This window comes from Typopeltis vanoorti, chromosome 19 (genome assembly GCF_054136105.1).
Source record: "Typopeltis vanoorti isolate ZY-2024b chromosome 19, IOZ_Tvanoo_1.0, whole genome shotgun sequence".
Taxonomy (NCBI): Eukaryota; Metazoa; Arthropoda; class Arachnida; order Uropygi; family Thelyphonidae; genus Typopeltis; species Typopeltis vanoorti.
Genome location: NC_143567.1, coordinates 43768929 through 43796125, shown reverse-complemented (window position 1 = coordinate 43796125; position 27197 = coordinate 43768929). Strand labels below are relative to the sequence as shown.

Sequence of the window (27197 nt, the reverse complement as noted above, 5' to 3'; positions counted from 1 at the left end):
TTAATGAATAGTTAACTGGCAATTTAATAGTAACTATTACTAAATTAACGCCTGCTGACTTAATCATACTTACTAAGAGATTTTTATTAACTTATTAAATGCCAAAATATACCACTTTACAATTTCCACAACTAAATTTTTAGGAGTAACTTGTTATTCCGCCAAAGTTTAACGGAGTAAACAGCTGTTTCGCTATTAATCTGATCTCGGAAAGCGATCTTCATTCACATAATACTGGAATATAATTATGTGATATATATGATATTATGTGATACTGGTATAAATCACAAAGCTAATTGTACAAAACTGAATAAAAAGCAGACCAAACCTGTTCTCCAGTGAATGGCAATAATTAAAATCTTTAGTGTGAAATAATTATACCGTGGTAAGATACAAACTCAGAAATAGAAAACTGCGTAATAAAATTCGTTTCGTATAATTCGGCTGTTTCTAACATGATTCAAAACTTACTTTGAAATTAGGTTGTACTAAAGAACATCAGTTGAAGGGAAGTGAAGAAAAAAGAAGAAATCAAGGAACACACGCACACACATACACGGCATACAATGAGGAGGTTTTTCTGTATGCAAATTTTACTAACTGCGGATATCCCGATTTCTAAATATTCCAGATAGTTACTCATACCTGATTTTCCTAAACCGTTTCTTAGACATCGGTCGTCTGTGTGAACCTTTGCAATCTTCTCCATTGGGACCAGTCACTGTTGTTGCTTCTAAGCCCTTATCAGATATCTTGCATTCGAACTCCACATCTTCATCATCTCCAAGACTGCGGAATCCGGGCATTTGAATTACTGACTGTAAAAGGAAAAATAAGGAAAAAAAAGTTAATATATAGTAAATAACAAAAATTCAGAATTAAAATTAAACTTAAAGAAACGTTTCTAATTCTAAAAAAACGAATTAATTCTAAGAAACGTTTTGTTTCCTTCCCTTTCATTGTGAGAACTGTTGAAAGGTAGGAGAAGAACGGAAGACGTAAGGCTTTATTATTTGACTTACTCAAACTGCCTACTTAACTGGTCCATTTAGTTTCTTTTTATGCGAAACGCAATTTTTGAAGACAAACACTCCGTCTAGTTGTGCACTCATGCATCTAGTCGCTCCACACTTAACATCAATCACAGAGGGTAGGGAATGAAGAGGCTTAACCGAGTTTGGCCAGGATGTACAGGAGTAGCACGTATATAATTAGTTTTTCACTACCTCCGTCAGCTGAGTATCACTACTTTGTCTGTCTAATGTTCATTCCCTTTTCCATTTCCATCCCTCCATAACAGTGACCTGGGTCTTACGTAACGGAGGGAGGCTCAAAGTTGAATGCCGATGATTTATATATGAGCTCCGGTAGATATGACAGCTGACATCCTGACGAAGGGGCCTCACCGTAGACAAAAAAAAGTCCTTGTGCTTTCAACTACTTCTTTTTACAGTATATAGTATAAACCCGAATACAGGTGTTTTCCATGCTGCCGCCAGGTGTCACCTCTCAATTTTTATTTTTTGCAATCCTTCATACTATAAATTTCTTACTCTTATGATAATTTCTGCTGAATCATTATTAATAAAGAATATAACAAAAACCCTTTTAATATATTTTTTTTGCCTTACAGTTCGGTTTACTTTTTTTTCCTCTTATCTTTTCAATTTTAATTCTTATTAAAATCAATTAATTATAGAAATTAATTATTTTACAACTAACATTAATAAAAATCAAAGATGTCTAGTGGATTCATTATAATCTATCAAACATAATTCTATTTAACATTTTTGTTTGCACTATCCGGAAGAAACGTTCTCTTTAGGACAATATTTTACAAAACAAAATAAAGTACCAAGAAAGATTTACATAGCCATGTATATAATTAGGCTGAATGAAGTATTATTAAAATCCCAATGCCAAAATATACCACTCCACAATTTCCACAACCAAATTGAGATTACGTCCACGCGGTTAGCCGAGGTGGCTATGCGCTTCGCAATCAAATTCCTGGGAAAGGAGTGTTCTTGGGTTCGATTCCCATCGCCGACGCGAGGAGCTTAAGGATCTTTCTCAGACATAGCCAAGTTAGCCGGTCTTGGGCGTGGATTGCGGGGCTTTCTCCCCAGTTTATCTGGGATTTTTCCTCCCACAAGCAGGCAAACCGGCCCCATGAACACACGCATCTACAGACATAGGATACACCGGGAAGCATAGAGCTAGCCACCTTATCCGCGAGATGGGTACGGCTTAGAAGGGCTAAAGATAGCTCCGTAACAGGCCACTAGGCGTAATACGTGAAAAAGAAGAAATTGAGATTGCCTGGAATACCGGAATTACCTGAAAAAATTATCACTTCACTATTCAGTGCATGAGAAACTGGGAAGTGATAATTTTAAAAAATTAAACGTATTTATAATGTGTTAGTGTCATTAATACACTTTCTTAATTTATTATTATTATTATTATTATTATCGGCTTTTCCGCCTGCAGAAATCAAATCCTGTCTAGAACGCAAAGAACTTTATATGAGTTTTTTTTTTTTTTTTTAACGGAAGTACTTTCCTGGTCTCATATAGGAGTGGAAGGGTTTTCTCTCCCGCAAAAAGTGCACGCATTTAATAAACATAGACTTCATAACCTAATGTGCTTCGGATATAATTCAAAACAACTAACCCCGCCAGGAGACGTAATTCCATTATAGATTAACAAGCATCATAAATACACAAAAAAAAAAAAAATTTTACAACAGAGGGACATGTTTCGAAACATGATTCGCGTTATTCAGGTGGAATGGAAACTTACAAGATAAGTACATGCAGTATAAACATGAATAAGTACAATGGATAAGGTAGGCTATTTTTTGTTGGATTACTTTAACTCATTACTCATTAGCTCAGAAAATGCTTTCAGAACAGTGATACAAACAGATATTATGCTTTTATCGAGTATATTTTCTAATTTCTTCTTTAAAACCTGCAACATAAAAAAAGGCTGACTTAAAAGTCATCGATTACATCCATATGTGACTTTATTGGGTCATCCAGTTCCTCTTCCTAAATGTAACTTCGTGTCAAAGCTCATTGCGAAATCAATTATTTATATTATTTCATGTTGTCAGCTTTGAAGTAGTTCCTTTGAGACTTGACACAGCTGAGCATTTGCGTCATTATTGAGGACATTTGCAGAAGTCTCTACCTTGGTAAGTACAGGGTGGCCCATAAGTCACGCAGAAGTTTAAAATATGGATAACTTTTGATTATTAAATAATAATAATATATATATATATATATATATATATGGAAATAAATTTTTAACTTGGGTATATTGTATATTAGGATAACCAAGCAATTTTATATGCTTGGTTATTTTAGCACCTAATCCCAAGTATGCAAACAATTAAGTTTGCGCCTGAAACAAAGTTCAAGTCTAAAGATGGTACAACACCAGGGCAACTCATTGTAAAGGTGGGTAAAGCTTTGATCACTATTCTTAGTATTTTCCCATAATGTAAAGCACATCTCACTAGAAGATGTATACTGCAATGCATTATGGGTGGGGTCACTACCCATAATGAAACCAGTTTGAATTCATAAGAAATTATCAATACCAGTTTGAATTCATAAGAAATTATCAATATAAGTCTCTACCTTGGTAAGTACAGGGTGGCCCATAAGTCACGCAGAAGTTTAAAATATGGATAACTTTTGATTATTAAATAATAATAATATATATATATATATATATATATGGAAATAAATTTTTAACTTGGGTATATTGTATATTAGGATAACCAAGCAATTTTATATGCTTGGTTATTTTAGCACCTAATCCCAAGTATGCAAACAATTAAGTTTGCGCCTGAAACAAAGTTCAAGTCTAAAGATGGTACAACACCAGGGCAACTCATTGTAAAGGTGGGTAAAGCTTTGATCACTATTCTTAGTATTTTCCCATAATGTAAAGCACATCTCACTAGAAGATGTATACTGCAATGCATTATGGGTGGGGTCACTACCCATAATGAAACCAGGTTGAAACCGGTCTGGGTAGTGACCCCACCCATAATGCATTGCAGTATACATCTTCTAGTGAGATGTGCTTTACATTATGGGAAAATACTAAGAATAGTGATCAAAGCTTTACCCACCTTTACAATGAGTTGCCCTGGTGTTGTACCATCTTTAGACTTGAACTTTGTTTCAGGCGCAAACTTAATTGTTTGCATACTTGGGATTAGGTGCTAAAATAACCAAGCATATAAAATTGCTTGGTTATCCTAATATATATATATATATATATATATATATATATATATATATATATATATATATATATATATATATATACATGCAGAGTGACCCATAAGTCTCAAAGGGGTTTAAATATTTAATAACTTTTTTATTTATTATTTATGTTTTATTATAATGAAATACAGAACCTGGAATTTTTTAATAATCAAAATATTTATTCATATTTTAAATTTCTGCGTGACTTATGGGTCACCCTGTACTTACCGAGGTAAAGACTTCGACAAATGTCCTCAATAATAGCGGAAATGGTCAGCTGTGTCAAGTCTCACAGGAACTACTTCAAAGGTGACAACATGAAAATAATAGAAATAATTGATTTCACAATGAGCTTTGACATGAAATTGCATTTAGGAAGAGGAACTGGATGACCCACCAAAGTCAAAGAGTATGGATGTAATCGATAACTTAATTTTAAGTCTGCCTTTTTTATGTTGCAGGTTTTAAAGACATGAGAAATTAGCAAATATATCTCGATAAAAAATACTATAACAGAAAAAACTGAGAGAAATACTTTTAAAAACTAGATTTTAAGAAGTCGCTAATGTGCTTTTATACCGAACGCCTACGCACTTCGTTATTATAAAAATCACAGTAACGCAGTCGACATAACAGATAACATTTTCTTGGAGAGACCTATGTTCGAATTTCTAGGTTGTAAGGAACAACTCTTATGTAAATGAAAACCTTTAAAAGATGCTATGTTAATCTAAAAATAAATTTGTGTTAACACTGACGAAGTAGTCAACAAAAATAATTGTAAGCTTCACTGCAACAAATATAAAGTAATGAAATTAATCTTGTGTACTAGACCTCACCCTATCAAGAAAATCATAGTACTAAATTGATTTGGCTGCATGATGAAATATGTACATGCTGATGATACAAAATAATTAGCAGAGATATGCTTCCTCGATAACAGCAGACTAGCTCATGGTTCCATTGAGGAAGACGATTAAATGGAAATTCAACTCTTATGTAAATGGAAGCCTTTAAAAGATGCTATGTTAATCGAAAAATAAATTTGTGTTAATACTGACGAAGTCACAGTTGTTAATAAACAACGAAAAGCATGGGAAATTTCTTATAATTTTTAGTAATTGAAAATTATTCGAAGATGCAGTAAACAGAACTAATAAGGGAATAGTTCTTTTTTTATGCCCACTTACACGTTGAAAGAAAAGACAGATCCCATGAAACAAGGATTTCTATATCACATTTCAGTTTTACGGGATCGTCTTTTTAGAATAAATTGAGATATCGGTTACAACATTTTACATTTTATCAGAATCTAGTTCTGAGAATTAAAGAAGATGCACTTAAGAAGTGGTATGAATTCTAGCCTGAAAAATATATACAGGATTTATTTAAATAATATATTGTTTCAGGAAATGTGGATAAATGATTACTGAAATATGAGACTATTAGTTTCTAAGAATTTAGATGAAGAAGAAGAAAATAATAACAATGAGCTGTTTGCATTAAGTGGGCCAACACGCTTGAGTAGGCATTGGTCCCCTGAGAGACAGGTTCGGGTGGAGAGCAATCGTGTCCCCATTATGTTGCCCCCAGAAGCAACTATGATCATTAAGAAGTTATCTCCCTTGATCGACTGCCTCATAAAGGAAGCCACTGCGGATCTTAAGGCGGCCGATAGAGTAACACGCCTCTATATCTTTACCAGCGACCGTCCATAAAAAGACTGGCGAAGGAACAATGCTAACACCGTCTTAATGCCTTCCTGATCCATAGGCTGTCAGAAGTTACCGGTGTCAAGCTACGCTCCAGAACCGGCCTTGGTGGGAGGCGTGATTTGATTGGCTAGTCGTTTTCATCACTGTTGTTATCGCTGTCATTTGCTAGTGCTTTGTCTTACGCTTCCCAGGTGTAGAAAAACTCACGATTTATGCAACCGCATTACAGTGTGCACCGGAGTTTAGTTGTGAAGATAAATTGATTCACTGTAAGGCACGCGTAGTGAATTTAGTGGTAAATGATCTCGTAAGGATGACTATGAAATATTTCGCCTCAAAAAATAACACCTAAATCGTGAAACGTTAAGAAGATGGGAAATATCAAATCACACGTCAATGAAGAAAAGTGATAACAGAGTACTGAAAGCTCATTCAAGAAAGTAGAAAAGAAAAAAAATATTAAATATACAGGCTGCTATAAGCATGTGATAAAAAAGTTCTTATCATAAAGAATCTTTTTCAACATATTTTAACATTAATGAACGTATTTAGTGTGCTTATTTGTTTATGATTCAAAAAAGAATCAATTGAATGATAGATAGTTACAATGAAAAATAATGTTTTCGTTTTTGCACTAATGATGCAACGAATTTGCTCTGCTATATGACACAATTAAAGAAATTTAAGGACTAAAAGCCGGGAGATAACAAAATAGAAAAATTGGCAAACCTAGTTTCGTCTTCTTAGAAGACTTCATCGGGTGCATAACATGAAAAGAGAAATACAAAAATATACGTTACAAAAGAACAACAGCTATCAATTAACTTGCAAACGTATTTCTGACATTTGAAGGCGTTCTGGATGCCATAGTATTGTTGGGCATGTTCACGTGGTCATGATATTGTGTACACCATAGCTGAAGAGTGACAACCAGATATGCTATAACTAAGATTAGTATTAAGACAGGCCGGATTGAGGACAATTTCTGTTGATTTCACAATTCTTCTCTCTAGTTCATCGTAGTATCTAAAACTGTTTTCTGAATTGTTCCAGATCACTGCATGAATGACAGAACCTTCATCGTTTGGGTGAGCAGAATTTGTTCCATTGATCTGGAACAAATAGAAAACAATTTTAGATGCTACGATGAGCTGGAGAGAAGAACTGTTGAATCAACGGAAATTGTCGTCGGTCTGGTCCATCTTAATACTAACCTTAGCTATAACCTATCTGAATGTCACTCTGTGTGTGTGTGTGTGTGTGTGTGTGTGTGTGTGTGTGTGTGTGTGTGTGTGTGTGTGTGTGTGTGTGTGTGTGTGTGTATAAAATAGAGTTAATATATATATATATATATATATATATATACATTACCCAAGTTAAAAAAACTTATTTACACACACACACATATACACACACACACATATACACACACACACACACACACACACACACACACACACACACACACACACACACACACACAGAGTTAATATATATTTATATATACAGGCCATGTCCTGTTTTCAATAAACACAAATAACGAAAGCCGCCAACATGAAGTAAATTGGACAACAACTTCAAACCTGCACATTTGCCACGATGAGGTAGAACGCCGCATGTCGAGTCAAAAGAAATTACCTTGGACCCTCTTCATATGAATAATAATCTCATGTATAATTTGCCTAACTCTTTCAGCTCTACTATCAGATACTGGCGATCTCGTGGATCCACACACGCACAGGTGTACAACAATAGAACTTTAACACGGACTATAGCTCAAATTCATAATAACTTACAGTTGAATTTATAGCTTTATAATTTTATAGCTTTAGAGTGTCTCAATGTTTTTTTCAATGTCTTTTAATAGCTTTCTATGTTCTTAACGCATGATGAAGTCGATCCCGACGAAACATGTTGCGTATCCAATAAATCTAAATTTGTTATAATTCTCGAATTTTTAGTCAGTTTATATAAAAAATGAATATATATATATATATATATATATATATATATATATATATATATATATATATATTAAATAAATATTATATATTAAATATTAAATGTTTAAACCTCTTCGTGACTTAGGCCATCTATGTATATTCTGCATTTTGAACTGTGATAACGTCATGAAATTTTATTCTATTCAGTCAACTTGATCTTTGACGAAAAAGTGAAAGGGATATACAAATCTGGAGAATAAGGAGAGTGCGGAATAACAGTCGCGCCCTTTTATGTTCAGAAATTCCTGTAGAAACAAAGTGAGCAAGTGAGTGGAAATGTTGGCTGCATTCCATCGCGTAATCTTATGTTTGAATAGTTTCTCATAATCCAAATAAAATGTTCAACTTATGTCATAGACATTCCTTTATCTACAGGACAGCATATTTGCATCCGTTTTGCACAGCCTGTGAAACATCTCGGTGTTCAGCACTATCAATTATTATTCAATAGTATTCAATCAAATGTTTGAATAATATTCATTGTTTCATCTCCTGAAGTAAATTTTAATTTCGGAGGGTTTCTGTGGAAGCTTTTTCAGATTTGAAGTGAATTTGATGCACACGCGCTTTCTTCGATATCGCAAAAGGTGATTATTTTACTTCTATGTTTACTTCAATATTACTCTAACTGCCTAAGTGAAGTGCATCAACTGCACTAAGGTCATCTGGTGGTCATTTTGACAATTTTTCATCGCCCCTGATAATTACGTAACTAGAATCTATAAATTCTATTCCACGTGAAGATTTTTACTTAGCCATATGTTCATTTCCTTAAAAGAAGCAGATGGAAAAATGCAAATTATAGTTTTTAGAATTTTTGGAATTGACAAAACCCGGCCGTACTTTCTTTTCTCTGCGATTTATAGAATTTCTTAGGAACATAACATATATTATAGCATTTTTGTTTTTCAAATTTTATCTCATTCCTCAATGAATTTGATCAGTTCTGAGAAAATTATATATCTATCTTTTATCAAGCTTTTGAATGAGTGGACAGCGTCAGCAGTCTTCAACCTGTAGGCTCTGTGTTCAATTCATTGTAGCAAAGCGGTTTATGAATGTCTTACGTGGAAAATGGTTTTTTTCGATGTCCAGTATGACTTCTTCGCCATGATTATTGGAGAACAGAAATAGCTTGAACAGGGTTTCGGAATGATCTAACGTTTAGCCCAGCGATGATATAATGCAGTGTAAAGTTACAACCTCTCACATGTGGGAGCGACAAAAAGAACGTCCTAATCATACTAAAATTCCAATTTCTAATATCCTAAAAAGAAGGAAGAAGAGTGAGTGAGCGCACACGCACGCACACATGTACGTGCGTGCGTGTCGCACGTATGTGTGTGAGCGAGGAGAAGTGATTTTAAAATCACTTCTCCTCCTCCGTGAGAGAGAGAGAGGAGGAGGAGGAGAAGTGATTTTAAAATCTCCTATCACGGAGGAAGAGACTGGAACCAGTCTTCAGAATTAACAAGATATTAAAATTCCATTTTCAATATGGGAATATCAGACTTGGTATTGCCACATTGAAAATAAAGAATATCGAAAAGAGCATTAAATCATTGCTGCTCTATTACAATGTATCAAAGTTAGAAAATTTAATTGCTCATATCATAATATAACATTTGCAAGATAATTTTTTTTTCATTCATTAGGTTTCATTAATTCTTTTCTTTCCGGACGAATACTTTTTTTTTTCATTTCCTTGCACACGTTTTAAAACAAAAAGTAAAAGTCGCGCGTTTCAAAAAAAGAAGTCTTGGAAGAAATGTGTAAAGCAACAACACTGAACCTATTAAATTTCTCATTAAAAAACAAAACAAAAGATTTTGGTCCTCTCCTTTTCAGTCTTTCAGTGTGTACGAAATATATATCAGTGTCACAATTCCCCATCCCATTCATGTGCTGTCTCCTATCCTAGGAGGTTGACTAACATGATGTGACTCATGGTTAACTATGTGCGTAACGACATGTGGTGAGGACCCTATCTCTTCCACATATTGTCGTACGTATTCATGGCTGTAAATCCGTGTGTGTTCACGGGGTCGGTTTGTCTGTTCTAAGGAACGAAAAACCCGAGTTTGCGGGTGAAATAACCCCTCTACCTTGTATGAGACCGGCTAACTCACCTTCATTCGAAAGAAACCTGATAAACACACTTAAAAAAGTTCTTTAGATGTTGATGTCATTATCTGTATTCCTCACTATAAGTTTATGTATTTTCTTTGATTTCAGGTTAGGCATTAAAATGATTTTAACAAGTGATTTATAATATTTGTAATAGTTTTACTGTATATAGCAATTAAAGAATAATAGAAAATGACGGACAGGGATCATAGAACCATGATGAGGGCGAATTACACTCTCCTCCCACACTCAAAGACGTCCCAACAAAATGTGAGATTAGAACTGCAGATGTGATAGGGATTGTCCACAGGGAGTTGAACGGTAGTAATTTTCATGGCGAGCTACATCTCACAAGCCCCACGTAATACCAACGCCACATTCGATGAGACGTATTGTAGCACACTGGTCATCTTTCTGGAACAGCAGAACAATGGGGATGGGGGGGGGGGAAGCGTACAGAAAGACAAGTTGTGCAACACGGTGCTCATATGTGACGGTCCAATTCGGGTTAGAAAAATGCTCTCAATACGATCCCCTAACTACCGATTACAGAGCACCTTCCCAACATTAAAGTTTAAAAGAATTGTATAGTGAGCAGCTATCTTTTGTAGTTTTGACGAAACTATTGGCCATCAATAGCCTTCCCATAGCCTTGATCTAAATCTCACAGAGCACCTGGGAATTATCCGAATTCTGGATTAAGACGCTAAACAAAACTTCCTATATATATATATATATATATATACATACTGAATTCAATAAAATTGAGTTCAATTTTATTGAGTTCAATACTTCATTTCTGTAATTATAATAACTGATTAACCATATGTAACAGCTGTTAGTGAGTGGGAATCATCGAGCTGTTGCTGTATAGCCAAGCCGTATAACGAGAATAATATTTTGGTTATTACATATGTTTACAAAAAACTTGGAGCTACGTGAAATTAGTTCTGAGAAATCTAAATATTGAATTAACTGAGCTATATTGGAACAGAGCTGGAGCTTCAACAACAGAAGATGAAAAAGGTAGAGGAGAATGGAAAAAAATAAACAATGAAATGCTGAATTCAGTTTTTATGGAAACATAAAGTTGGGGGTAACTGTGATCACTATCTTGGTACCATTCAATTCAAATTCCAAAAACTAAAGAAATAAGCTTATCCAGGAAGGTTTATCTTTACAGAAAGGTTTCGCCTGTTTCGTGATTTTCGTTGTTCCAATGGTTGTTTCAACTTTTTTCTACTACTGCTACACTTGTATACACATTACGTGCTAAATAAACGCGTGTACTCCAAGGCACGTGACAGGACTTCTCCCTGTTGTACGTCATTTACTTGTATTATCTTAGGAATAGATCAGAATTTCTACGAACTCGTTACCCCTACTTCCTCTCCTTTACTCCCCTCACGTATCTCAAGAGATTTATGTAGTCCTCCCCCGTAAAGAACTAGGGCAGAAAAAAAATTCTTAAATGCCGTCTCGCTCTCTCTCTTTTTTTTTTTAAATTTTTATTTTCGACTTTTCTTCTGGCTATTGCAAACGTTTTATTGTTTTTCTGTTCATATTTCTAGAATTGGAACTACGCAAAGTGCTCGACATTAATGCCATTGTGGGTAGAATACTTTAAAATAAATACAGAAGTCATCCAAAGTCTTCCATTACATTTTGTCCTGTAAAATTAGTAATCATTATATCTCAATAATCGAGCTTTTTTGAAAGATAATATAGTGCAGAGTTTTCAAAAGTACTTTTAAAAACAAACAAGTAGATTAAGAAAATTACTCTAAGGCAATTACATAAATGCGCGTTTCACAATAATTATCACAGCAACTGAACCTAAGTTCATTTTGTTTGGTATTATAGCCAGCTTATTTGTTGTTTATTTCTTAACATAAAACTGTATCATTTCGAATCGTTTTGTTTATTTTCCCACTAAAATATTCCAATTTAAAATAAAATCTGAGGTGACGACAAATTCTAGTAAATATCACAAAGTCCCTTACTTGATTGGCGAATGGATGGCATCTTCCACTTTCTAAACAACGAGGCGTGCATTCAAATCCATATGGGCATGGGGTTTGTGAAAAGTAATTTTCATCACCCCAGGTGAGACCACAACCCGGTTTAATGAAGGCCTTAAGTTGCTTGAAAAAGTCTTGTGTTTGGTCTGGAATAAGATTTGTGGATATCTAATCCATAGCCTACCTATGGTACACTAATATACGATAGTTTTGCGCCATGGGTAGGATTCACATAAAAATATACTAAATTTTAATAAAATATATCCAGATATAGTGGAATTCTCACATGTATACAAGCATACCAAGCGAATCGAATAAGTGCTTATGCACTTTGCAAAATCGTCACTAAAAACATAAAGGATAGGCTAGTTGTAATATTTAAATACGAGAAATTTATATTTCTGCGAATCACGCTCTATTTACAAAAAATGAGTTTTTAAAACAATTACTCTCAATAATAATAATATTATTATTATTTATCTGAAATGCAGTAAAATTATTGCTTCAAAAACGTTTATATTCAAATAGAGAATCCATATTTTTTATTATCTTAACATTTTGACATCGTCTTCACGAGAATGTCAAAAAAATGTTTTTCAGATCTCTTCAAATAGCGTAAAGATCGCATAATATGGTGACTTTTAGCAATAAATACTCCGATAAGTTTTTGTTTATTTGCAGAGTAATGCTTACTTCTATAACAGGGTAGAAAAGAGCAGATCGATCAGTAGATTCACTGATTGCCTGAAGGGAGTAGGTTTGATGGATAAGAAGGATCATATTATGAACAAAAGCATTCTTCGTTGTTCTGCCATATATGTAGCCTGTGAACATGCTAGCAGTCATACAGTCCGATACTAACATTGACACTGGATGTTTTCTTTCTGGATTGTGCACTTTGGTCTAAATTAATCCTCAGACATACAGTTGCCACTAAATACTATTATAAACGTGAATCATCGCTAGAGAACAATATCCACCACCTCACCTACAATGATTCTTTGTCAGTAATGACTTTTCCTCGCCCATTTGTAAGACTCATTCAGGTAAATAATAAGACCCTATTGACTAATTTGTGTATATACAAATTTTAGGCAAAATGTATTTGGTCGTCTGTAATGATATGCGTATTTTTTTTAAATATTTTTTTTTAAATTATGAATAGGTACATTCTATAATTTTGGAAATTTCAAGCTGTTTAGTTACCATTCTCTTAAAACTTTTTTTAATAGATGGAAATCCTTTCCGTTCAAAAGTCATCAACAAATCAGAATGTCTACTGTCTAGAAACTCTGTTCATGTGTACAGTATATGCCGATGTCGAAATATACATTGATTCCTACAGCAAATATATCACTAGGTTCCAGGATTTAAATTTTCATTTCGTCTGCTCATTAAGCGATTTAATATTTTAAAAATGTTTATATTATTTATATTTACATGTGTAAGTACGGTTCGCTTATAAATTTCTTCATCCTCTAACCTCCCTCCCCTACCACCTATCTATCTTTCATCTTCCATACACTAAACTGTCAACTGACGTGTCCACACGTGGCTGGGCCGTTGTTAATCCTCTGCACCGGCAGGATGGTGCAGTTCAACTCCCACGTTGTAGTATTTATCTCGCAGCAGATGCAAGAAGTGTGCTCTACCACACGCACACACAAACTGCGTACGCACGCAAAAGCGGGGGTGGACATCTGCCCCGTGCTGTTGTAGCCACCCCTGCCTCCTTCACTGTTGCATCTGCTCCACACACTATCGTCATACCTTTATTCTCTCATGCGCACCGCCCCTAGTGCGCCTCCCGTCGCCATTCAAGCCGCTTCACCTTGTTCCTACCGCTGCAGGCATTTCAGTTCTTACAAGGCAGCAAAACTTCTTCCAATGGTGAAAGCGCACCTTCCAACTGCCGGCAAAGAGTCTATTACGGCTATAACAGGCGAGATTAGGCCACCACAGCGCGTGCGATGATTTGACTGACCGTCAGTTGGCTAGCAGGGCCCCAGGTGTTTGGTTTAGCCCTAACGTTCTCCATTCAACCAGAATTTGTCCCGCTTTGTTAGCAAAATTACGGTTCCGGCAAAGCGCGTTCATATAAACAACACTGACTGCATTCTTTCTTCCTCTCTCTCTCTCTCTTTGTTGTTTTCGTTTGTCACATAAAACAACACGCGGGTTTAACCAGCAATCTGAGACCGCTGTAGTTGGTCATGTGTTTACTACTTGCTTTGCTTGCTTTCTTCCCTCTTAACACTGTCTCCTCTTCTCCTATAGAGGCGTGTTTTTCGCAAGTTGTTACCATCCAAAGAGGAAGCAAAAACAGAAAATAGACGTTTTTAATATCTTGCATTCTCGCTTTTCAGTAAATGGAAAATGCAAAAATTCTTCAGCTACTTACATTTACTACAATAATATGAATACTATATTTTGAAATATTTACCGAAATCTCAAAATATTACAAAATATGCAAAGTTAGTTTTTAAATAAGTTTTTAAAACATAATAAAATAAAATACTCGTAGCTTCGCTGCCAAGTAAAAAAATACTTAAGTCACTTTAGTAGATAAGCCACAGCTTTACCGTGACCTATTTTGCGATTCAGAAAGTTTGTCAAGATTCTTTAATCATAACTGCAGAAATTCTTCTATTTAATATATAATAGATGCATGTGTATCCTGAATATGAGCTGCACTCTCCACTATAACGATAAGTTTGAATTGAAATAGATTGAAACATTAGTTGCAGATCACACGATTGAACCAACAGTAACTACAACTGGCCGGCAGAGTCAGTGTCTTCAACTGACAGATTGTGGTTTCAAATCCAACTTTGGGGATGTTGTATCTTTAAGCAATAGACGATTTTCTTCGCCGTGAAATAATCACTCTGCTAAGAAGCTTCAAGTGGCTTAAAAAGGTATCATGTTCGATCGCTAAAGCAGCGTTCCCAGATTATCAAGTTCAAACACGGTTACCGCTGTAACCTGTATCCTGACGCCATAAAATCCCAAATCAATCAATCAATTAATCAAATCCAAACACAGTTTTATAGCCTATTCGTTATTACTCATATTAAACGTATGAAGATGAATTATCTACTGGCTTAAAAATGAAGCACTATTTTTTTTTATCACAAAAATTCTATTATGTTTACATACCTGCTTCACCATCTTCAGCGAAACAACTGCGTTGTAAAGTATTGCATTAGTTTGGCGTAAAGCGAGTGGTAATTTTTTTTCCTTTTCTTTTTCTTCATACAGAGGTGAAGGATCGTTTCCTCTCAGTAACTCGGATTTTTATTCAAAAAAAAAAAAAAGACAAACTACTTGGAGTACATGCAACTAGATAACATAATATTTTGATCGTAGCCTTGGTTGCATCTTCTGCGATTCCAACTTTCCATTCTGTAGAGGCTCAAGAATATTCACAGCCTTTCCAAATACCTGTAATAAATTCCTAAATACATTTAAGGTCATGCGTTCGGAAATATGATTATATTCCTTATTTTCCATATTACTAGCCTTGCAAATAAACAGTGAATATTTTTATTTGAGAATCACTATTCATACAATAATGGTGATCGTCACTTTTATTAACACCACCAAGTTTGTTGACATGTGTGCAATAACAAACAAGTGGTTAATTTTTCTGTATTACGTAGGCAGTTTGATAGAGTTTTTGCAAATTTTGGCACAAAAAATACACTTTGTTTCAAGTACTTTGACATTATTTGAAATTATTTTCAGTCAGTTTTCTCTATTATCATTTCTGATATAATTTATATAATAAACAGTACAAGGCTTTTTAATAGCCCTGTTTTATTTACTTATATAATCATCTAAGACGATTGCAGAAATCGATATCCGTACATACATGCTTGTAAGTCATTGGCGTCTGGTGTACGTTATTTGCTCTGCAGGCTTACCCAGATTATAAATGCATAAACTCACGCCGAAAAGCCCACTTTTCAGAGTAATTTTGTATATGTAAATACTGTTGACAGGCATACACATTGGATGTCACATATATTTTCTTGTTCATAAAATTCTTATTCATTGGACACCCACGAATAAGAATGCCACGGTTCTTATTATGTACTTTAATTCCATGTCAAAAACTACACAACTTCAATTTTCGAAACTTTTTCCACTGGAATTACGGAGAAAAAAAATTACGAAAAACAAATGAAAGAAATGTGACAGTCAAGACTAAAAGTAATATTTATTAAGCATTACTTAAATATTATTTTATTAGCTATTACTTTTCTCCTCCTTATTTGTGTGTTTTACGAAATATTTGTTGAATTTTATCGAGTCATGATGCCCTCTTACTCAATTCTCTACAATACAACCATGTTAAAAATAATAAATCATCAATTTCATATGTATATATCAGCAGCTATACACTTAAAGGATTTACCTTTTAAATATTGATTACATAATCAGCAATATCAAAATGTCAGAAATGATAAGAGATACAAGAGTATACAGAGGATCTGAAATAGAATCAGATCATTACTTTTAATTGGAGAAATAAAATGAGAACCAAGATGGAAAACAAAAAAGCATAAGGAAAATAGAAATTTTGAATCTTTCAAAGTTAGACTTTTGGACGACAGTAGTATTAAAGACTTGTACCAAAAAAGAATAAATAACTGGATGATAAGTGTAAAACAAAATCAGAACATAGAAGAAGAATGGTCAAACCTAAAAACCATAATGACAAAAGCTGCAAAAGAAAGTTTAGGAACAAAGAAAAAGTGGAAAAGGAAAAAGAGGAAAAGTGGAAATGAAAAACAAAAAATACACTTTGTTTCAAGTACTTAGGGACTGGGATGATGAAATTAAATGCATTATTGAAGAAAAGAAAAAGCATATAAAAACTGGCTCAACCTAAAAAACAATAGAATCAAAAATCGAATACAGCAGAAAAAAAGCAATAGCAAAAGCAGCATGAAGGAGAATAAACAGAAACAGATGGAACAATTTTGTAACAAAATTAGAGAGAGAGACTGTACGCTCAAAAGACCTAATGCATATAAAATCCTCAAAGATCTAAGCAATGAAACTAGAGAAAAGGCAGATATTAATATTTTGAATGTTTTCATCACAGAAAACTACCCTTTGTAAACATCTCTGATAACTTGGAAAACATCACTGTAGAAGAATTAACAGAAGCATTAACCCAAAGCAAAACAGGAAAGGCTCCAGGAGAAAACAATATAAACTTGGAACTTATCAAATATGCAGGTCTCGAATTCTCACTCAGGTTAGTTAACTTTTATAATATGATCTGGAAAGAAGGAAAATGCCCACAAGATTGGATCAAAGCAATAGTTATTCCCATCTACAAAATAGGACACAAATCTGATTGTAACAATTATCGTGGAATCAGCTTACTTAGTACCTGTTATAAAGTATATGCAAAAATCTTAGCATATAAACTTAAACGTATAGTAGACCCAAAATTAATAGAAGAACAAAATGGATTCAGAAAAGGCAGGTCTTGCATAGACTCTGCATTTACATTAAAATTATTAATTGAAAAACACAGAGAAATGAACATAGAAACACACATAGCTTTTATAGATTACACCAAAGCATTTGATAAAATTATCAGAGAAAAACTATGGGAAATCCTAGAAGAATATGAAGTACCAAACCAACTCTTTAGAGCCTTATATAATATATATATCAAGATAATAAAATATCTCTGAAGTACAATAATTCAACATCAATCTGGAAACCAATAAATCGAGGAGTACGTCAGGGTTGCCCTCTCTCACCAATTTTATTTAATATATACATAGATAAAATCATAAAAGAATGGAAGATAACTAATGAAGGAGGATTCAAGATAAACCGTAACACCAGATTAGCTACTCTTCTTTTTGCTGATGACCAAATAATCCTTGGAAATAATGAAGATGAACTACAAAAATCATTATGCAGTCTAAATAATCTGATAAAAACATGTGGTATGGAAATATCAACCGACAATACAAAAGTCATGGCCTTCAAAGGTGCTAATCCAATAAGAAGCAAAATAGTAATAAACAACAAAATAATAGAGCAAGTAAATACATTCAAATATTTAGGTTGCACAATGTCATATGAAAATGAAGCTGATATAGAACCAAAGATATCAAACTTTTTAAAAGTAACAGGCATTATAAATAAAAATTTTAAACCCAATTATGTACAAAAACACACACGAATAAGAATCTACAATACAGTAGCTAAACCACCCTTACTTTATGGCAGTGAGATATGGACAATAAAAAAAGCAGATGAAAGAAGAATTGGATCATCCGAAATGAAATTTCTGCGCAGAACTGAAGGAGTCACAATAATGGACAAAATGAAAAGCAGCGAAATCAGAAAAAAACTTGGAATTACAACCTCCCTAAATGAAACAGTTATTTGCTATAGAGAAAAATGGAAAGAACACATACTAAGAATGAATAGAAGCAGAAGACCTAAACAAATTCTAAATTACCACCCAAAAAGTACTCGATGCAGAGGAAGATCCTTAAAAAGATGGAATTGAGTCCGGAACAGGCCACTTGGCCTATAAGCCTGGAAAGGAAGAAGAAGAAGAAGAAGAAGAAGAAGAAGATATTGATTTCTAAATGTAGGTATATTTAAAATAATATGATAAAATTGTTATTATATAGATATATTTTTACATGCAAAAATATATTTTTACAGGCCTGTAAAAATGTATTTTTGCTAATTTTAGCAATGATAGAGTGGTTTAACGCCATCTTTATAGTCATCTACGTCTGTCGGTCAATATGTGTGTGTTCTCTGGCTGGTTTGTTTGTTGAGGAGTGAAAATAATCTGAGGAGGAAAATATCCTGCCTTCTTCGTATCAGACGGGCTAACTTAGCTTCGTCTGAAAGGTACTAGAAAATGAAAACCCAGAATTTTAAAAAATAAACGACGCTAAACTATAGTATAAATTTTAATTGGATGGAAACCGTTAGTATAACTGTTTATGTTTATACTTAAATAACGATTAATCATATTAGTTATTTCATATTAAGGTGCGTAAATCATGTTTGTTTGTTTTTTTTTCAAGTTCTTTTTATATTCTTTTATAAAAGAGTTTTGTTTTACTTCTAGGAAAAAAATTCTAGAAGTAAAGAAATTACTTTAAAAAAAGGAAAGCAAACAAAAAGAGCTTATCATTTTTGTGTTTCACTAGAATAGATTTACTGTCAGAGTTAGCAGGCTTTAGGTTGATCCATAAAGCATAAAGGACACGGTATTCCAAAAGCAGAAAGACGACAAAAAAAAATCTTTCGCATCTATATTAACTCTGAATCTTCCATAATCGTATTGTTTTAAAAATATGAAAGTTTATTTTCAAGTCCTGTGGAACCTTTTTCAATTCATTTTTAAGGTATCAATTACTACTTATAACAAAAATGACCAATAAATGAACAAATTTAACAAAATATTTAGTAAGGTTACTTTAAGTTAAAGAAAGTGGAGAAGTACTTCTGTTTTTATAAAGTTCTTTTTTGTAGGATGGCTACAAAATCTCTATCACTATTTTTTGTTTTGAAGATACTCTTGCACACCGTACTTGTTATCCTGAGAGAATGATTTCATATTAAATGTTAATCTAATAATAAATGATAAAATCCGTGAAAAATAAACTGATTTAAAAATAATTCATTACCATTGATATTGTAATTTTTTAGAGTAAATGCAGACGTTAAAAATAAAGATTACCAGTGAAAGTGAGTAATGGACTTCATTTTTCTGAGCCACCTATCCACCTCTGCTATCAGATATAGCGTATCTGATATGCTATAGTCGGACTGAGTATAGTACATTTGACTTCCGTAAATAGACTAATCCGGAAGGCACTTCTCTAAATAGGCACTGTTATGGAGACTAAACATGAAACTTTTATAAGCCGCTATGAACATAATGTTGATTTCGAGGCAGAAGGTGAAATTCATATATTATCTAAATATCGTACCTGCTGTAGGATTCGAACTCACAACCTGTTGGTTGAAGATGCTATTTTTGATGCAAAATATTTTTGATGCAAGATGCAAAACCGAGTTAATTATTTAAGATACAAATAAAATATGATAATATGATACAGCAATTTAATTTTTTAAAGTAATGAATTTATCTGAATAATCAAATTTTTGACATAATTCTCTCTGAACAATATTACTGTAAACGGAGATTTTTATTACCAGAGGTAAGCAATAAAAAGCATTTTTATAACTTGAATATGTTAAAGCGTTATCTATCATTATCAACATCTACTTCTATCGAGATTTTTGCAGTATATTATATAAATAATACTTAAATATAATTATCTTTTAGCTTTTAGCTCAGAAATTAAAATACTATAAATTATCTTAATTTCGTATTCTATTCATATCTCTTATATATATAACTGCTGGGTGGTGACCGCCTACTTCAGAGAAAACTATTTCTCCTTTGAATCCTAAATATTTTCAAAACTTGCTGATCTTTTCAATCACCGTGGACTATGCTTTGTTATATACTTAGCCAGAATTCCCAACACACCGTGTAAAATACAGCTAAGAAACTGCTTTTGCATTTTCAGTAGTTGAGGTAGATTGTAAAAGCTATTAACAGCCTATCGGGTGCTGTACCAAGGCAGCCTGGTTGGCCGAGCGGTTAGCGTTGCTGCTCTCCAACCGACAGGCTGCGGGTTCGAATCCCACCGTGGTTATGAATGCTTGTGATTATATTTAGGCTAGAGATGAATTTCACCGCCCGCTGCGAGACCACCTGCTTACTGGAGGCCTCAAGTGGCTTGAAAAGTATAAAAAAAAAGAAAGAAACATAAAAGAACCTGGATATTTGAAGAGGTTTTTTAATGTGAATTCAATAAGAAAGATTGTAAACTTATAATACATTAGTACGTTGGATAGGTAGGTAGACTAAGAGCTCGATACTCCCCGTGCTATTCTCTAGAGACCAAACATGAAACTTGCCTCCAAATAAGCAAGGTGGTGGTGATTTCGCATTGGATGACGAAAATCGTCTACTACCTAAAGTCAATCAAACATCAATGTCCAAGATATGATTCAGATCCATAACCTGTTGTTTGGATAGCGGATACTCTATATATTATATTATAGAGCTGGATCAGCTGCAGAATAGCTTCTAAAATATTTTTGACAAGGACAAAAAATGAATTCTCTCCTTTTTTTAATTAAATTTTAACTTTTTTGGAATTAAGCTTTTTATGACACCTGGATCAAATGCCTATTTACTCGTCTCTAGCACTCACTCTGTCGAACATAATTTAATTATTTATTATTTTACGCTTAAAATTATTTACACTCTCCACCGTCACTTTGTACTAAGTGACGGTGGAGAGTGTAAATTATAAAGCCAAGCTCAGACTTAATATTAAGAAAATTATTTGAAATATGTCAACATTTCTTCTTAATATATTTTTTATGTTTAGGCTTCTTTATCTCCCCTCTTAATGAATTTAGAGATTCCCTTCTTCCTCCCGGCAAATATTAACTTCAGAATGAAGCCACATCACTTGGAACACCGATATTTACCTGATTTAAATATTATAATCTGGCGCTGCTCGATAACGCCTGCATCCTCTTTAAATATCTGACTACAGTTTAAAATTAAGTACTGCGCAGTGGGGCATCTTCAGTCAGTTGATATCTTTATTCAATTCTCAATATTGCCATCTCATGAAGAAATAGGCACTACTCTTTCGGAAATTTCTAAAACAGTGGCCTAGTCTTTGCGTTGTCTTTGTTAAGTTGTCATGCTTGTCAATTGTGGAAAAATGTTTCAAACGACGATTTGTTATTGCACACAAAACCACCACTGGAAGAACTCAAAGAACAGAGTGTGTGACAAATATGAAGGGAGAGTAACGATAAACAGTTACCTCCCCCACCCCTTTTATCCAGTTAGTAGTGATGAGAAAAATAATCATAACGGTCAAATAAATCGAGAAATGCATTAAAAGTATTCTCCAATGAAACAGGACTGACGTTTGTTAACTTCCTGTTACTGAACTCAATCCTCCTCTCCCTTAAATCATGTAGGGGTAAAATCAGAAAACTTGAAAACTTTAAATTCGTGATTTATGGTATCGTTTCTTTCTTTCTTCTTTAGAGAGGAATGGTGAGCAATCATTTTGTTCTAGCAATAAACAGCTTTCTTTTTTCTGAAGAGGGCCAATTTATAAAGCTCGTTATTTTGCACAAGCATTAAGCCATATATAACTATTCAATTTTATTTATTTACTATCTTTATTTTAAAGAACAAAATGAGTGATATTTTATAATGAGTGATATTATATAATTAATGAGTGATACAAAATGAGTGATATTATTTTGTGTTTATTGAAGTAAAGGCTTTATTTTAATCGTTTGTAAATATGATAACTTGATAACGGTCAAATAAATCGAGAAATGCATTAAAAGTATTCTCCAATGAAACAGGACTGACGTTTGTTAACTTCCTCTTACTGAACTCAATCCTCCTCTCCCTTAAATCATGTAGGGGTAAAATCAGAAAACTTGAAAACTTTAAATTCGTGATTTATGGTATCGTTTCTTTCTTTCTTCTTTAGAGAGGAATGGTGAGCAATCATTTTGTTCTAGCAATAAACAGCTTTCTTTTTTCTGAAGAGGGCCAATTTATAAAGCTCGTTATTTTGCACAAGCATTAAGCCATATATAACTATTCAATTTTATTTATTTACTATCTTTATTTTAAAGAACAAAATGAGTGATATTTTATAATGAGTGATATTATATAATTAATGAGTGATACAAAATGAGTGATATTATTTTGTGTTTATTGAAGTAAAGGCTTTATTTTAATCGTTTGTAAATATGATAACTTGATAACGGTCAAATAAATCGAGAAATGCATTAAAAGTATTCTCCAATGAAACAGGACTGACGTTTGTTAACTTCCTCTTACTGAACTCAATCCTCCTCTCCCTTAAATCATGTAGGGGTAAAATCAGAAAACTTGAAAACTTTAAATTCGTGATTTATGGTATCGTTTCTTTCTTTCTTCTTTAGAGAGGAATGGTGAGCAATCATTTTGTTCTAGCAATAAACAGCTTTCTTTTTTCTGAAGAGGGCCAATTTATAAAGCTCGTTATTTTGCACAAGCATTAAGCCATATATAACTATTCAATTTTATTTATTTACTATCTTTATTTTAAAGAACAAAATGAGTGATATTTTATAATGAGTGATATTATATAATTAATGAGTGATACAAAATGAGTGATATTATTTTGTGTTTATTGAAGTAAAGGCTTTATTTTAATCGTTTGTAAATATGATAACTTGATAACGGTCAAATAAATCGAGAAATGCATTAAAAGTATTCTCCAATGAAACAGGACTGACGTTTGTTAACTTCCTCTTACTGAACTCAATCCTCCTCTCCCTTAAATCATGTAGGGGTAAAATCAGAAAACTTGAAAACTTTAAATTCGTGATTTATGGTATCGTTTCTTTCTTTCTTCTTTAGAGAGGAATGGTGAGCAATCATTTTGTTCTAGCAATAAACAGCTTTCTTTTTTCTGAAGAGGGCCAATTTATAAAGCTCGTTATTTTGCACAAGCATTAAGCCATATATAACTATTCAATTTTATTTATTTACTATCTTTATTTTAAAGAACAAAATGAGTGATATTTTATAATGAGTGATATTATATAATTAATGAGTGATACAAAATGAGTGATATTATTTTGTGTTTATTGAAGTAAAGGCTTTATTTTAATCGTTTGTAAATATGATAACTTGAAGCAAATGTGTCCAATTGGAGTAAAATTGAACATGAGACAATTAGATGGTTGTTTGGTAAACGCAAGTTACAATTTTTTTTTATTAAGGATTGAGAATTGTTAGTTGGCGAGTTCAAATCTACTAATACTATTTGTAGCCGTGACGTCTACAAGTCAGTTGTCGAAAGGGTAAAGGGGTAAAATCAATAAAGATATATTCTGTTATAAATAAAACTTCTAAGGTAGGTGAAATTTTACTGTTAGAAATAACTTCAAAAATGAATACCAAACTTCACTGTATCTATTTAACCATTTCATTTATTTATGAAAAGAAGAAAATGGAAGTTGGGTAATAACGCAAGCTGAAAGCAACACTTGTCTTTACGTAATACAGTCGTGTTATATCTCAACGGAAATGCTTCATCATTTGTTTGCAATTGCAGTGCGAATGCTTCAGTCACTAACTAATGATATTTAGATTTGTTTCTTTTTGGTGGAGGGTACTTTTGGCAGTAACTATGTCCTGTGATATTCATCAACACAAATTGGGTGATTTGAGATTTTGTTGGGTTCGTTTCTATTGGTTGACAATATCTTGTGGATAGAAATGAAATTAAAAAATGAACTCACACACACCAAATATGCCATATGGATAAATGGTGATTTTATATATATATATATATATATATATTTAGTATCGTAAACAGGAAATTTAAGTTTTCGCGCCTTATATCGCATCCGTCTGGTATTAAAAAGTAATTTGCTTATATACTTAATATTCATGATCTAAATGTAATTTACGTCTTTAGGTTAATATACGTTTATGTTCCCCCAATTTACAAAACTCAAACTCGCTTTATATTCCTTATTAATCCTGTCAATCTCTTCTTTGGTATCACTCAATTATTTTATTGACATTTTACATTGTATGTGATTACATTGAGAATATTATTTTTTTATCTTTAATGTGTTTTTAGTATTTTGTACATGTACATGTAATTTGTCTGGAAACCTCATTTGGAGAAAGGGTTCCTCGTGGGTTACTAGTTGTTCCTCGCTGTTTATTAAAGAATAAATTATTAAATTAAAGAATTCGGATTCTTTTTCATAGTTAAAAATGCCATTTGAAATGGCATTTTTAACTATGAAAAAATGCCATTTTTTTCATATGCATAATCGAAATGCAATTTCGATTATGCAACCACAATGGAGAAAGGATCGAAGCTATGCCGTAGAAAAATTTCCTTAAAGTGTAGAGATTTATAAAAAAAAAAAAAAAAATCATCATTAATCCAATACAGAAGAGATAGCATGTTTTTCAAGATTTCTGTCACTTATTCAGATTATTGATCCTAATATCATAAATATTCTCTACACTTTCGTTGGCGGATGAGCTAGAGTACTGAGAAAATGGCGAAAGTAAAATTAAACTGCGTGCCCAGTGAATGACTAAATAATTTCTGTGGGTCTATTCAGAAAGGTGTGATGTTGCGTGATCTCAGACCTATTCGTGATAAGCACCAATTTTTAACACACCAATCGTGATGATATTGTATGGCTTAGCACGGGTCACTGTTTACGGTTAAGCTGATTGGTGGTTGTTATCACTCATGGTGGTGACTTTAGAATTACTTCCTGATTTCATTGAAGCTGTTTCTACCTTTCATATGAAAGCATTATATAGGTAGAAAGAAAAGAACACTATTAAAAGGTAAATAATATGAGTAAAATTTGTATATGAGTAATATTCTGAAGTTGAATGATCAGATTATAAATCTGCTCATTTAACTTTTGATTTGCTAAGCTAGGAATTATAGCTAATTTATTTGTAGTCCTAACCTGAACAAATAAATTACTTAAGAAGATAACTCCTGCATATTGATATTATACTGAATTTATTTATTAATATTAAAATAAGAGAATTCGTTACAGTGTATGCAACGTCCTCGCGCTAAGGAAAATTTAATTTTAATCGCTGTTTATTTTATTTTATTTTTTTATTTGTTTAAAGGATGTAATTTTCTCAGTAATCAGCCTTAAAAAAGATAAATTGCAATGATAATCGTCATCTGCTATTGCTGCTTATTTCAAATAATCCGTGGATTAATACTCTAGAGCAGTGTCCTTTGACACTGATGTTATTGAACGCTATAGGTAACAGAATATCCTCCTTGGTGTTGCCATAGTTACAGCATGATTGAACATTGAATGCTCATACATGATGATTAAGATCTGTAGTTTCAACAGCGTTCACACATGGATCACATATAAATCATCATACCACTTGTGCATCTTCCCCGGTCATTCCTCCCCATTCTCTTAACACACACATACACGGGCACGCGCGTAAGAGCGTTGTAAAAAAATCCGGGCTTTGTCTCTTGTCACTAAATGGAACAAGAGGTGCCTACTGTGGTTATCACACGTACCTCCTATTCTCCTGTAGGTATGGATTCAATGTCCGCGATTACTCATCCCTCTAGGTCTGTCGAGGTTGAATTATCATTTTCAGTTCCCTGCGCTTCCATGAATATGTAGAAATCCCAATGTTTTTGCACGAAACCCACTTTATGATTACAAGAACACCGTTTTGGGGAAAAAAATTCGGATGAAATAGCTCAATAAAAAATCTGTTCAGAGACTCGGCATCATAAATTATTTTTCCTATTATTCTACTACATTATCAAATTATCCAGGTAAAACAAGATGAATCATGTTTTATTATTTAAGAAAATATATAAGGCTTCGTGGTGGCGCGTGAGATTCTATGAGCACTGTGTTGGAGAAAGTAATCATCAGTAAGTAAGCAAGTAAATATGAAAATAGAATTTTAGAATGGCAAACATAAAAAATAAAAATTGGCTTATGTCTGCTATATATGGATTTTAGCCAAAATTCCTATAGGAAACAGAATATCCTCCTTGGTGTTGCCATAGTTACACCCCCCCGAGGAGTCCAAAAAATTAGTTTATATATATATATATATATATATATATATATATATATATATATATATATATATATATATATATATATATATATATATATATATATATATATATATATATAGATAGAGAGAGAGAAGAAATTCTTACGCTGCTCGACTTCTATAGACTCTAATAATAAGCCATCACTACCATTGATACTACAGACTTCCATGTCTACAAAATCACGTATAAACTAGATGATATTAAATTGAGAATTCAAGAAAAGAACATAAAGTTATAATGCATCCTTCTTGATAGATGC

At 33.1% G+C, this 27197-nt stretch overlaps 1 protein-coding gene across 6 annotated transcripts in view; it reads right to left on the bottom strand.

Moving 5' to 3' along the window:
- LOC150096050 (protein lin-28 homolog) overlaps positions 1-27197 on the bottom strand; it is a 283502-nt gene that overhangs the window by 36436 nt on the left and 219869 nt on the right. For all 6 annotated transcript variants that reach the window (XM_090409220.1, XM_090409221.1, XM_090409218.1 and 3 more), the window contains exon 3: positions 646-818. In XM_090409220.1, coding sequence (XP_090265346.1) covers positions 646-818 — 173 coding nt within the window. The remainder of the gene's footprint in view (positions 1-645; positions 819-27197) is intronic.